This window comes from Pygocentrus nattereri, chromosome 15 (assembly GCF_015220715.1).
Source record: "Pygocentrus nattereri isolate fPygNat1 chromosome 15, fPygNat1.pri, whole genome shotgun sequence".
Lineage (NCBI taxonomy): Eukaryota > Metazoa > Chordata > Actinopteri > Characiformes > Serrasalmidae > Pygocentrus > Pygocentrus nattereri.
In genome coordinates this window covers 3,775,816-3,788,226 of record NC_051225.1, presented here as the reverse complement: position 1 = coordinate 3,788,226, position 12,411 = coordinate 3,775,816, and the positions used below count along the sequence as shown (strand labels likewise).

The 12,411-nt window shown below is 43.2% G+C and overlaps 1 protein-coding gene across 1 annotated transcript; it reads left to right on the top strand.

Annotated features, from left to right (window-relative positions):
- The first annotated feature begins 471 nt into the window (after window positions 1-471).
- Window positions 472-6,381, top strand: LOC108441294 (zinc finger protein 200-like). The gene is made up of 4 exons (XM_017720744.2): window positions 472-985; window positions 3,331-3,392; window positions 3,953-4,040; window positions 5,488-6,381. Exons 1-4 carry the CDS (start codon window positions 715-717, stop codon window positions 6,093-6,095), a joined length of 1,029 nt encoding a protein of 342 aa, XP_017576233.1. The 5' UTR covers window positions 472-714; the 3' UTR covers window positions 6,096-6,381.
- Window positions 6,382-12,411: the final 6,030 nt, after the last annotated feature.

Here is a 12,411-nt window from a genome sequence, read left to right as displayed (position 1 = left end):
AATAGCAAGCTTGTACTGCCCCTCCGAAGACAAAGGAAATTTTTTTTTATTATCCTTCTGTTTCTATATGGTCATCGCATTTAATGCAAATATATATTTATATGTGGGTATTTATTTGTAAATATATTTATATAAATATATATTTTTGTATTATCTGTGATGAACTGGCGACCTGTCCAGGGTGTATCCTGCCTTCCGCCAAATGACCGCTGGGGTAGGCTCCAGCACGTATGTGTGTGTGTGTGTGTTTTGTATCATGGAAATTACATACTATTTTTATTAATTAGATATAATTATTAATAAATTCTAAAATCGCATCGCAGTCTGTGTGACAAGCAGGATCCTTTTGGTGGCCTTAACATTGCAATGAGAAGCAACACTGAGTAGTGCTGTAATAGTGTGTCTTGGGGAAATAACGAATGATAGCCCCTCAAAAGCCTCACGAAGGCGACTGTGCTGTCCATATAGACTCAAGAATGTTTGTATGGACACTTCTTACTTGTAGAGTAATCCCAAAAGCATCTAACCTTACTGGGCCTTTAATTTGTAGATCCGTCTGCGATGGTCCAAAGATCTTCCGTTCACGCCAGCTGGTGGCGACATGCAGCCTGACTTCTCAAAGAGGCAAAACAAAGCAGGCTGAAGCGGATCGGACGCGCAGTGGAAGCGGATCGGCCCGGGAGTGGAAGCGGGCAGCCCGCTGGCTTTGCGAGGATGGCAGATTCGTATTTTCACGTGCAGCTGACGGCTATTCTGGACGTGCTGCTTAAAACAGCCGCTGTGGACATTTGTGCTCTGGCTGACAGCGTCTTCACATCCCTACAGAGGGAAATAGAGAGATGTACGTGTGAAAACGAGGAGCTGAGGCGACAGCTGCGGAGTTTTACTGCGGAGCAGAACGGCTTATCTGACAGAGAAGCAGCTCCGCTGAAAACCGAGGAGAGAAGCAGCAGAGCAGCAGAGGATGGAGGGAGGAAAGCTCGCGGTCAGTGGTGCAGGACTCAGCACGGCGCTCAGCAGCTGTTTAGTGACCTCTCCTCGGTTTGCCTTCTTGGCTTTGCTTCTCCAAAACTTCAACATGATCGTGTATGCAGCCCTGCTGGCGACATCCCGTATAAATGAAAAAATAATAATAAATAATAATGCGTGGCATCGAGATCCTAATGCGAGATAATACCGAGATAATTAAGTTGTGGCAATGGCTTAGTAAAGTATGGGGATGAGATCTTAATGTGTGGCCATGACTTAGCAATCCATAGGAGCAAGATAATTAAGTCATGGCCACCACTTAGTAAGGTGTGGGAATGAGATCCTAATGCGTAGCCGTTACTTAGTAATGATTCATTCTTGACCAGAGCTTAATAAGGCATGATCTTGTTCCAATGCCTTACTAAGTCATGGCCATGACGTAATTACATCATTCCCACGCCTTCGTGGACACAAGATCATGCCTTATTAACTGTGGTGAAGGCTTAATCATCTCATTCCCACACTTTACTAAGTTGTGGTCACACATTAGGATATACGGAGCCCCGCTGGTGACATCCTGTATAAATAAAAATAATATGTTGCTAAGTCATGGCCACGATTTAATCATCTCATTCCCACACCTTACTAAGTTGTGGCCACACATTAGGCTCTCGTTCCTACGCGTTATACAGGATGTCACCAGCATGGCTCCGTAAGGATCTCAGTCCCCACGCCTTACTAAGTTGTGACTAAGACTTAGTTAAATCACCCACACCTTACTAAGTCATGGCCATGAGATCATGCCTTATTAAGCAGTGGTCAAGGCTTAATCAGCTTATTCCCAGGCCTTACTAAGTCATGGCCACACATTAGGATCTCATCCCCCCCACCTTACTAAGTCATGGCCTTGAGTCAATTATCTTATTCTGTTTAGAACCATGAGTTCTGGATAGACGCTTAAACGGTTCTTTGTGTGTTGAAATGGTCCAAATTGGTGGAGATACATGCACCGAACCAATACTATACAACACATTCTCCATCAACCTGAGGAGCCACTTTACCATACAAATCACTGTGTAATCATGCAGTTGGTTCTGTGTAGAACTCATCATTCGTAATAGAACCGTTGTCTTTACTAAAGAACCAAATGCACAACATGCATAATTACAGGCTGCAGTATGGTGGTACTCACACGTGCTCCCACCATTTCACGTTGCACTGTTAGAAATGAATCCCAGGAGAAAGCTGAAGTTCTTAAAGGGGAATTCCACCCATTTTACAAAGTGTGATGCAGTTCATGCAGTCGCTGAGATGTAAACAAGGTCATGCAGAGTGAAATGATTCAGTAGAAAAACGTATAGATGTCTCTGCTCTGGTGTTGATAGGAACCAGGGGTCGCAAAATCTACACGAGGTATAGGGCTCTTAAAAATATGTTTTAAACCCTCTCAGAACTATTACTATCTATTACTATTAAAGGCAAAAATGCGCCAGACGTCTGGTTCCTATCACCACCACTGTGAACAATTCTGACTCGATAGGTTTCTCTAGAACAGAAGTTTACTTTGGGTGCTGATTTATTGTCCTGTCAACGCCCTGAATGTGTCTGCCGTGATTACAAAAAGGTTCATCCGATTTCAGAATGATTAATTTCCCTTGTAAGTCGTCACAGATCAGTGCAGTGAGCTGTAAACGGTTTAAATGAGCATAAAGTTTATTATGTAATTGTACAAGGTCTCAGTCTGAACCTCCTCCAGCTGTACGGACGACATCAGCGCCACAGTCAGACTCATCCCAGACTGGACTGAGCGTGTCGGGCGTCGCTGCACTCACGGCTCTTTCGGTGGGATTTCGGAGATCATCCAGTGCTGAGGAACCAACGACGAACGCTCTGAGCAGCTGGAGCTCACGGAAATCCCGCTGCACAGTTCTGACGGATTCACTCTTATTGACGTGGAGAACGCAGAACGCTTTCTGCTCAGGGGTCTCATCTCCTCTCAGACTGAAGGAGCCAGTCAGAAACTCTATTACTCCGTCTTACATTTGGAGTGTGATTGGTTCCTAGACACCTCACATTTGTAAAAATATGTTGCTTTGAAATCGGATGAATCTTTTTGAATCACCCTGTATTGTTGGCCTAAAGCTCATGTGTAACTTACCATGAAACAAAGTCTCGTACACCAGACAGCATATTCATAACCTTCTGTGAGGGAGCTGTTCAAGGCATTTAACTCTTCAGACGTCTGGTTCCTATCACCACCACTGTGTGAGGTTCTCTAGAAAAGAGAATTCACGTCAAACGGCTCTGAGCGACTTTGTTTGCATCTTAAACATGTGATGATTCAATTTCTTTGCTTTTCAGATCGTAGGCCACAGGCCTGTAATGTGGAGACTGATGCGGGAACGGTCAATAGTGGTCAGCAGGTAAGGTCGTTAGCTGGCACACCTGACTCATCCTCTCGCACTTGCGTTGTGGGTTTGGGCCAGAATAGTAGAGAAACACTTCATTATAGAATTATTTGTTTAAATTGTGGCCAAAATGAAGTTTAGCAGTGTTTGATAGGATGTAATATGAGCAGATCTAACAGGCTTGACTCAAAGGGTCTATATGTAAGCCACACCCTGTTATGTCTGCATTAATCACATATTAGCTTCATTATGTAGTTGTTATAATTAGTTGTGACCTCTGAATAATAGGGCTTTAGTAGGGTTAAGTGCATAAAAGACTTTTGCATACTTAAAGGGGAATCCCACCGATTTTTCAAAATTTCTGCATGATTGAATCATTATGCAGGATGATTTTATAAATCTTAACCGATCAGTTATGCAGAAATTTTGAAAAGTTGGTGGAATTCCCCTCATAAACAGCGTATATGTTGTTGTGGATGGTGCATGCTTTAGACACTGTGTTTAAGTCATAGATGAACTTATGTAATTTAGGAAAACTTAGGGTTAGAGACTTGTTTCTTTGTTTGTTTGTGCAGCTGCAGAAGCAGAGCGCTGCGTCGGCGGGAGTTAAAGAGGAGGTGACGGAGGTGTACGTTACTCAGAGTGTGGAGAGCAGGGTGCATGGTAAGGGCCCATGAACAAACTATGTGAGAGATTAACATGGTTTATATTATTTTTGACTTTCTAGTAGAGTTGCGCAGAATTGGCCAATGGAATCAGCTTGGGGTGTAACAGTACGCTCAGGCCACGATTGGATTTGATTCTGTTCATGTTGTATTTGAACTGTTCGTGTTGGTCTCGGGGTTCTCAGAGCCGGCCTCCCTCTTTTATCAGATTTGACTCTGCATTTCCCCTTTATTTAATATATATTCTTCACTTAAATCTGGGTCACTGGTGTCAGTCACTCAGCGCCAAGGTCCACAACGCGCACTCCCAACAGAATACAGGACATAAACAGTGAATCGGTCCAGAAAAGCAGAGTTCAGTGCAGCCGAAAGAAGGTTTGATATGTTCTACATGCAGAAATGTTTTCATTATGAACAGGTAAAAGCTGACATTTACATTAGATGAATGCATTTGGCAGACAGTCTTATCCAGAGTGCTGGAAATGTGCTGATGCAACCACCCAGGAAACCATATAAACTGCCTAGCAACTGCTTAGCAGCCACCTAGGACACCTTAGCAACTACTTAGCAACCACCTAGGACACCATATCACTGCCTAGCAACTGTTTAGCAACCACCTAGGAAACCATAGCAACTGCTTAGCAACCACCTAGGACACCATATCAACCATCTAGCAACTGCTTAGCAACCACCTAGGAAACCATAATAACTGCCAAGCACCTGCTTAGCAACAACACAGGAAACCATATCAACAGCCTAGCAATCACCTGGGACACCATAGCCAGTGACTAGCAACTGCTTAGTAAACACCTAGGATGCCATAGCAACTGCCTAGCTACTGCTTAGTAACAACCTAGGACACCATAGCAACTGCCTAGTAACTGCCTAGTAACCACCTAGGATGCCATGGCAACTGCCTAGCTACTGCTTAGTAACTACATAGGACTCCAAAGCAACTGCTTAACAACCATCTAAGACACAATAGCAACTGCCTAGCTACTGCTTAGTAACTACCTAGGACACCATAGCAACTGGTTAGCAACCATCTAAGACACCATAACAACTGCCTAGCAACTACTTAGCAACCACCTCGGACACCATGGTAGCTACCTAGCAACTGCTTAGCAACCACCTCAGACACCATAGCAACCACCTAGCAACTGCTTAGTAACCACCTAGGACACTATATCACTCATAACAACTTCTTAACAGCCACCTATGACCCTAACAACTGCCTAGTAACTGCTTAGCAACCACCTAGGACACCATAGCAACTGTTTAGCAGATATGATGCACATCATAGCTACTCAGAGGCTGAGGCATTAAGTGCTCTGCTAGTTAACCAGCTAAAAGCTTCAACTGTGTGTTTATTGACAGCAACATAAGTCAGGAAACCTTTTCATTTTTATTTTTCTTCATGCTTTCTCGTCCTTTACTCTCCCTAGATGTGTCCAGTGATGGAGTTCCAGTCGCAGACAGAAATGCTCAGCTTTCTGACCTCAGTCCTGACCTCAAGACAGAATCGGAGAAGTCTGAGTCAGTGTTCCACAGTTCACAGCCTGACTGGAACGACTGCAGCATTACAGACTATGAGGAAGAAAGAGAGGGACAGCAGGAGAACCAGAACACTCAAATTAGGCCATACACTAATTCTAATGGAGAGGGGGAAGAGAGAGAGACGGAAAAAGAACAGCTTCGACGGGAAACCTGCCCGCCACAGGAACCAGATTTACACTGTACCTTCATACAGATTGATGGAACTGTAACTACCTCTGTCCCTGAGAGGCAGACAGGAAGTACATTTGCTTGTGATATTTGTGGAAAAGTAGTTTTGTCAGAACAAAGACTGAGAGTGCACGTTAAAACACACGCGACCCTGAGGCCCTACACGTGCTCTCAGTGTGGGAAGAGTTTCACTCGTAAGGCGACCTTGAATTTCCACCAGAACATCCACAGAGGCGTGAAACCATATGCCTGCAGTGTCTGCCCGAAGTCGTTTGCCGACCCAAGTGCTCTACGCAGGCACAAATCCATACACAAGGTGGTTCGTTAGGGCTGGAGCATTTCTCCTTGCTTGTATGTAGAGTGGTACAAGCAAACTGGCAGGGCCCATATCCTACATTTATTTATTTTTAAGTCCACCTATTTATTTAATTTTTCCATTTTTAATGAGTGTTTAACAGATGGCATGAGTTATGAAGCTTTATTTATCATTGCAGTAGTCTATATCATGATAGAGTAATAGCCATTGTTTCTACGCTCATTGTCCATTTGATCAGCTCCACTTACTGTATAGCTGGTCTTTGTAGTTCTACAGTTACAGACTGTAGTCCATCTGTTTCTCTGATACTCTGTTACCCTGTTCTTCAGAGGTCAGGACCCCCATGGACCCTCACAGAGCAGGTACTATTTGGATGGTGAATCATTCTCAGCTCTACAGTAACACTGATGTGGTGGTGGTGGTGGTGGTGTTAGTGTGTTGCGCTGGTGCAAGTGGATCAGACACAGCAGTGCTGCTGGAGTTTTTCAACACTGTGTCCACTCACTGTCCACTCTATTAGATGCACCTGCCTTGTTATTCCACCCTGTAGGTGTAAAGCCATCCTCCATCAGTGATCACAGGATGCTGTTGGCTGGATATTTTGGCTGGTGGACTATTCTCAGTCCAGCAGAGACACTGAGGTGTTTAAAAACTCCAGCAGCACTGCTGTCTGATCCGCTCAGACCAGTGCAACACATACTAACACACCACCACCACGTCAGTGTTACTGCAGTGCTGAGCATGATCCACCACCCAAATAGTACCTGCTCTGTGAGGGTCCATGGGGGTCTTGACCACTGAAGAACAGGGTAACAGAGTATCAGAGAAACAGATGGACTACAGTCTGTAACTGTAGAACTACAGAGTGCAGCTATACAGTATGTGGAGCTGATAAACTGAACAATGAGCGTAGAAACAAGGAGAACTTAGAACTTTATGTTCTAACAGCAGCCATTGTCCATTTTTACATGGCCATTTTCCAAACTCTCTTTATCTCATAGAATCCGAAAAGCAATCAAATAGCAGTCCTGACTGAAACACTCCTTAGAACTTCAGCATGAATGGGTGAGGCTGAATTGCTGTGGCTATTGAATAGGCAGATAAATGTAAATATGTTGGGTTTTGTGACATCACAGAAACAGTAATTTAATATTGGGCTGTTTTTCAGCTTAGTTTCTGTGCATGGACTGGGGAGTGAATGGTATGTACGGTAAAAGCATACTACACTAAATTCTCATAAAAAAAAAAAAAGCAAGGGGCAGTTTGCAATGATATGGGCCCTTTAAGCCCAGACCAGTGCCCCTCTAAGGGGAAACTGGTCAAGTCTGCAGCCCACCACGGTGAAGGTACATGGAACAAGACAAGACCATATAAAAAGAATGAAAGATGATGCTCAAAAAAGTCAGCATGGAGAACATCAAGCCATTTGGTTATTGTTTCTAATGGAGGGAGACACTTTTAGGAACGTTTGTTTTTGTTTCAATGCTGTTTTCTCACAAAGTTCTTCTTATGACTCTGAAGCCACATCTTGCAGGACAAGGGAAGCCTCGACAAGCGAATTAGTTAGCTAAGAAAACGTAAAGCAAAGAGTTGTTGGAGAAGTCCGAGATATATGCTGGGTGATGTCATCTGTACCAGTGTACCGTGATATTGAGGCATTGTGACGTTGTTTTTCAGTTTGAGCGATATTATTAGTATGCCTTTAATTATGAGCATTATTGTCTAATCTATTTTGTATTGCTGTGCAGGATCGAACAGTTCACTGCAATTTGTGTTATTTGTTTCATATAGTTTTAAACAGTTCAGAATACATAAAAAAACTAAATAAATAGTCATTTCTTTCTGGAAATGTCTGGTTAATATTTATAATACGGTGTAAAGTGAGTAGCACTACTAATGTTGCTTTCGAATAGAGCTCCTAACTCGGAATTTCCACCCTCCGAAACCTTCTCTTGGCTGGGAGTTGCTACTTGGAAAGTTAGGATGGTGCTCAGCAGAATCAACATGGCTCACATTGGCTGTGTCTACATGCAAAGATGTTTGTCAATCTGATTGAAAACATTCCTATTACAGATTCAGACTGAGGTGTTTATACTCACTCTACTCAACAATCTGATGGAAAATCTTCGTTTACATGCACACTTCAAGTAATCCGATCCAAAATGATGCGCATGTATAGTGAACCACTTAGCATAGATGTTACCATGACAACGAGCACCAAGTGAGTCCAGTCAGAGTGAGATGAGCAGCAGTGAGCAGTGCTTGTATTTTTAATTGCTTTAAAATGACGTCAGACTCAGGAAAACGTCCTTCACACGTCCTTATTAAAGAAGGCCGAGAGGAAGACGTCGTGCTCTGAGACGCATAAGCTGGACATCCGTCCCGCCGCCGTCTGGCTAGCTTGTTGCTAATAATACTTGCTTTCATGGAGGCTTCCATGTTTGTTCTCACTTTGTAGCTGAACATGCAAAGGTTGAAAATGGTCATTTCCTGCTTTAACTTCTCCTTTAAAGTTTAACTCAAACACAGAGCAAGTATATTGGGTTCACTGACTGTTTTTGTAAGGGTCCAGCCTGCACCACCTGCTGCCAGCAGAGGGCGACGGCAGCAAGGCGCCCAGCCTGTACCACCTGCTGCCAGCAGAGGGCGACGGCAGCAAGGCGCCCAGCCTGTACCACCTGCTGCCAGCAGAGGGCGACGGCAGCAAGGGGCCACGAACTAATCAGGCTCACTCAATACGCCTGTGAGCTCTCCGACTTGAGGCTGCAGCAAACGCCATTGTTTGTCACACCTTTGTAGAGGGGAAACTGAGAAACTGCCCCAAACCTACTTAAAAGCTCAAAAGAAGGCTTGAACAAGTGATGTGAGCAAACAGAAAACTTAAAACTGACCTTCCTCTCATAATCACAGACAAAGTGTCTTGTTTTCTGATCTTTTATTTCCCTTTTTCTGACTCAGCCTTCGTTTGAGCACGCTGCTTCTTTTGTTTGCTGTTTTTCCCCACCTCTTCATTTCCCCCTTCCTTGAGGTGCTTAGCCCGTGGTCACCTGTGCGTCCCAGTGGCACAGCAGCAACGCCATTGACTGCCGATCAACACAGCAGTGGTTCGAACCTGGGTCCAGGTCACCTCACTGGCCACGTCAAACACACACTCCATTGCCCCCTTACTTCCCTTTTTTACTGGCTTTCAGTTCTGCACTTGGGTCCACCTCCCTGCCGTCCCGTAACAGTTTTAATGTTAAACAGCATCTGATATCGTCGTACATTTGGAAAAATGCTGAATTACATTGATTTCTGTCCAGAACTTGTCTGAGAATAACACACACAAGCTTTTTAAGTTTGCTTTGTGTAGCTTGAGGTCCAAAATGAGAGCTGGGGTGCACTGCTCTTCTTTATATTGCTGTTAGCTGTGTAGCCCTTAGCGTGCTATCTATGACCATGCTGGGTGACCAGCTAATCCATTACCAGACCAACATAACGCTGTTGTCGGAGGAAAATCTCCAAAGTTGTAGCTTTACAGGAGAAGAAATAACCTACCATAATTTACTGTAAGCCAATGGAACCAGACTTTCCTCCAAGTCATTTTGGGCTGTTTTTTTTCAGTCAGTTCATCATGAAATTTATGTACAATGTAAAGGGTAACAGGTATTTTCAAATGATGTCAAAAACCAGTTTAGACCAGCATGGAATTCATGCCGGCAGAGGAGTAGCCAAGAGGTGGTGGTTGCCACCCTAGAATGAAGCATGGCTCCACTTATGGCCACCCCAGTTATGGAAAGTGAGACAGTCAATCACCATTAATACAGTATTAATGATGCTTTAAGGGGAAAATCTGCCAGGGTAGTTAATCGGTCATAAGAGTCTGATAACTGTGTATCTTGCTGTGGTTGGATAATTTATTCAGTAAACAGGTGAGCGAATACATTAGGTCTGCTATGCATTGATAAGATGAATTAACCAAAGATTAGTCAGCTGTAACTGTTTATCATGTTAACTCATTTCTATTTTAAATATGTGTTGTACGTTACTTTTATGCAGTAATGATTGATTAGCTTTCAGACGTTGGACCTGTAGCCTGAATGAATAACTTCTGGCCTCTATGTAGGAAATGTTTTTCTTAGTTTTATACCCTGAAATAAGTGATTTAATTTAATTTACTTTCAAATATTTAATTTCCTTATGGCTGAATATGTTATATCAACACAGGTTTGTCTTTCAGGGGGGTAGTCCACAAAGCAGGATTTCTTAGTTTAGCCAGGTAACTTAAGCCCAATGTCAAGCCTGTCCAATAGGAGAAGATCTGAGAGACATTCCTGTTGGACAGTCTTCATCATAAGCCTTAAGTTGTCTGGCTAGGTTTACTTTCAGCAACAATTATATTGATGTACTGTCGTATGTGTGTATATTTTGGTTCTGTACAAAAAATTGTGCATCACTTTTTATGGAATTTTAATCCGGAAAGTTTGTTTTATTTTGTTTTTTTTTGTGTGCCACCCGAGTAAAATCTCTGGGCCTTGCCTGGCCACCCCATTCTAAATGATCTAGCTACACCCCTGCATGCAAGTCTGTGCAGGCATTATTAGTAAAATATTTCAATATTACTTCATTTTTCAGGTAATTGTTGCTCTGGCTTATGTACAGCTTTTATCTGGAACTTTCGACGTTCAGTTGGCTATTTTAACAGACTACACCTGAGATAATATAGAGATAAAATAGCCCTTGGGGAAAGGAAAGAGGGCAAGTTTACAAGGGCATGTTAATAATAGTATTGAAACACAAGGTTTCAGCACAGGGTTAAAAGAAAAGCCGTGTTTATCTGACTTCACCCCTAGATGGCGGTGAAGCCCTGAACTGGAAGCCAGCTGTCACCACCAGGAACTAACAGGGAGCAGGAATAAGTCCCATCTAAACTTGTCACGTTTGTGACAATTTTGTGACCAGTAATCTTGTTATACATGCATGCTTGCAGTTCATAAAAGGTGGAGGTTTTGTTTCTATTTTTAGGCTTGCGATGGCATGTGCATGGCTCGGTCAGCATTGCGGCCTGCAGATTACACTGTGACTAGATTACAAACCCACTTGCACTGATCACTTGCATCAGTTTGATGTTTGAGGGTGAGTTTTAGAGTCACTCCACAGAAATGGAGTGAAATCTTGTGTGTAAATAGGTTTTATATAATTGAACCTGTGTAATATATATATTCAGATGCATATATTCACATATATTTTTGTATTATTAACATTATTATTCGAATTTAGCAGCAGGAGACCACAACAGGTTCCACTTCTGTTAGCCAAGAACAGAAAGCTGAGTTTGAAGTGGGCACAGGCTGACCAAAACTGGACAGCAGACGATGGCAAAATGTGGCCTGGTTTGATGAATCTCGGTTTCTGCTGAGGTTCACAGATCGTAGGGTCAGACTTTGGTGCCAACAGCATGAATCCATGGATGCAACCTGCCTTGCGTCAACAGTCCAGGCTGGTGGAGGTGGTGTAATGGTGTGGGGAATGTTAGTACCAATCAGTCATGGTTTGAATGCCACAGCCTATTTGAGAGGTGTTGCTGACTATGTTCATACCTTCATGTCCAGAACTTACCATCTTCTAATGGTTACTTCCAGCATGACAATGTGTAGGTCACAAAGCAAAAGTCATTTCAAACTAGCTTCAAGACTCTGTTCAATGTTTTCAGTGGCCGTTCCAGGCACCGAATCTCAGTCCAGTAGAACACCTTTTGGAATGGGGTGAAACAGGAGATTCACAGCAAGAGCTGGACTCTCGGGTGGTCAGTCCATCGTTCAGCTTCTTTGTTTGATGTGTCCGTCTCCTTTTCTCAGCGAGGTTCTTCTTGATCAGCTACATGTCCTTTCAGACCCACAGCGCTGAGTGGTCTTCTCACAGTGGAAGGATGGACAAAAACACCTGTGGATGTTTTCAGATCTGAAGCAGCTTGATGTTCTCCTCTCTCTCAGAGATGAAAGCTTTAAGTGCTGTTTGTCTGATGGGGGCAGTTTTGGTGGTCTACCAGGTCTTCCAGGTGGTTGTCAGGAATCCCATTTCCAGAGCTCCAGTTTTGGAATGTCTTGTTTTTTCACTGTTTTCTCCTGCCTTATGCAAATGGGTGATCCTATGTCTAATCTCTTCAGAAATGAATAATGCATAACTTGTGGTCGTTTTGAATAGAGCAGTCTCTGACTTTTTGCACAGTCCTGTAACTCTTTCCTAAATCAGTTCCTTTCAAATATTCTTAATGACACTTTTGTTCATTAATCCGTTTGTCTTAACTGATAACTTTAATCTAATCTAGCTGTGATGCCTTAAAGGAAAA

What these genes read in the sequence shown, in the direction of transcription:
- LOC108441294 (XM_017720744.2), top strand. Translation starts at nt 715, where the DNA reads ATGGCAGATTCGTATTTTCACGTGCAGCTGACGGCTATTCTGGACGTG. An exon ending in TGGAGGGAGGAAAGCTCGCG is followed by an intron (nt 986 to 3,330) that starts GTCAGTGGTGCA and finishes TTTGCTTTTCAG; the next exon opens with ATCGTAGGCCACAGGCCTGT. An exon ending in TGTGGAGAGCAGGGTGCATG is followed by an intron (nt 4,041 to 5,487) that starts GTAAGGGCCCAT and finishes TACTCTCCCTAG; the next exon opens with ATGTGTCCAGTGATGGAGTT.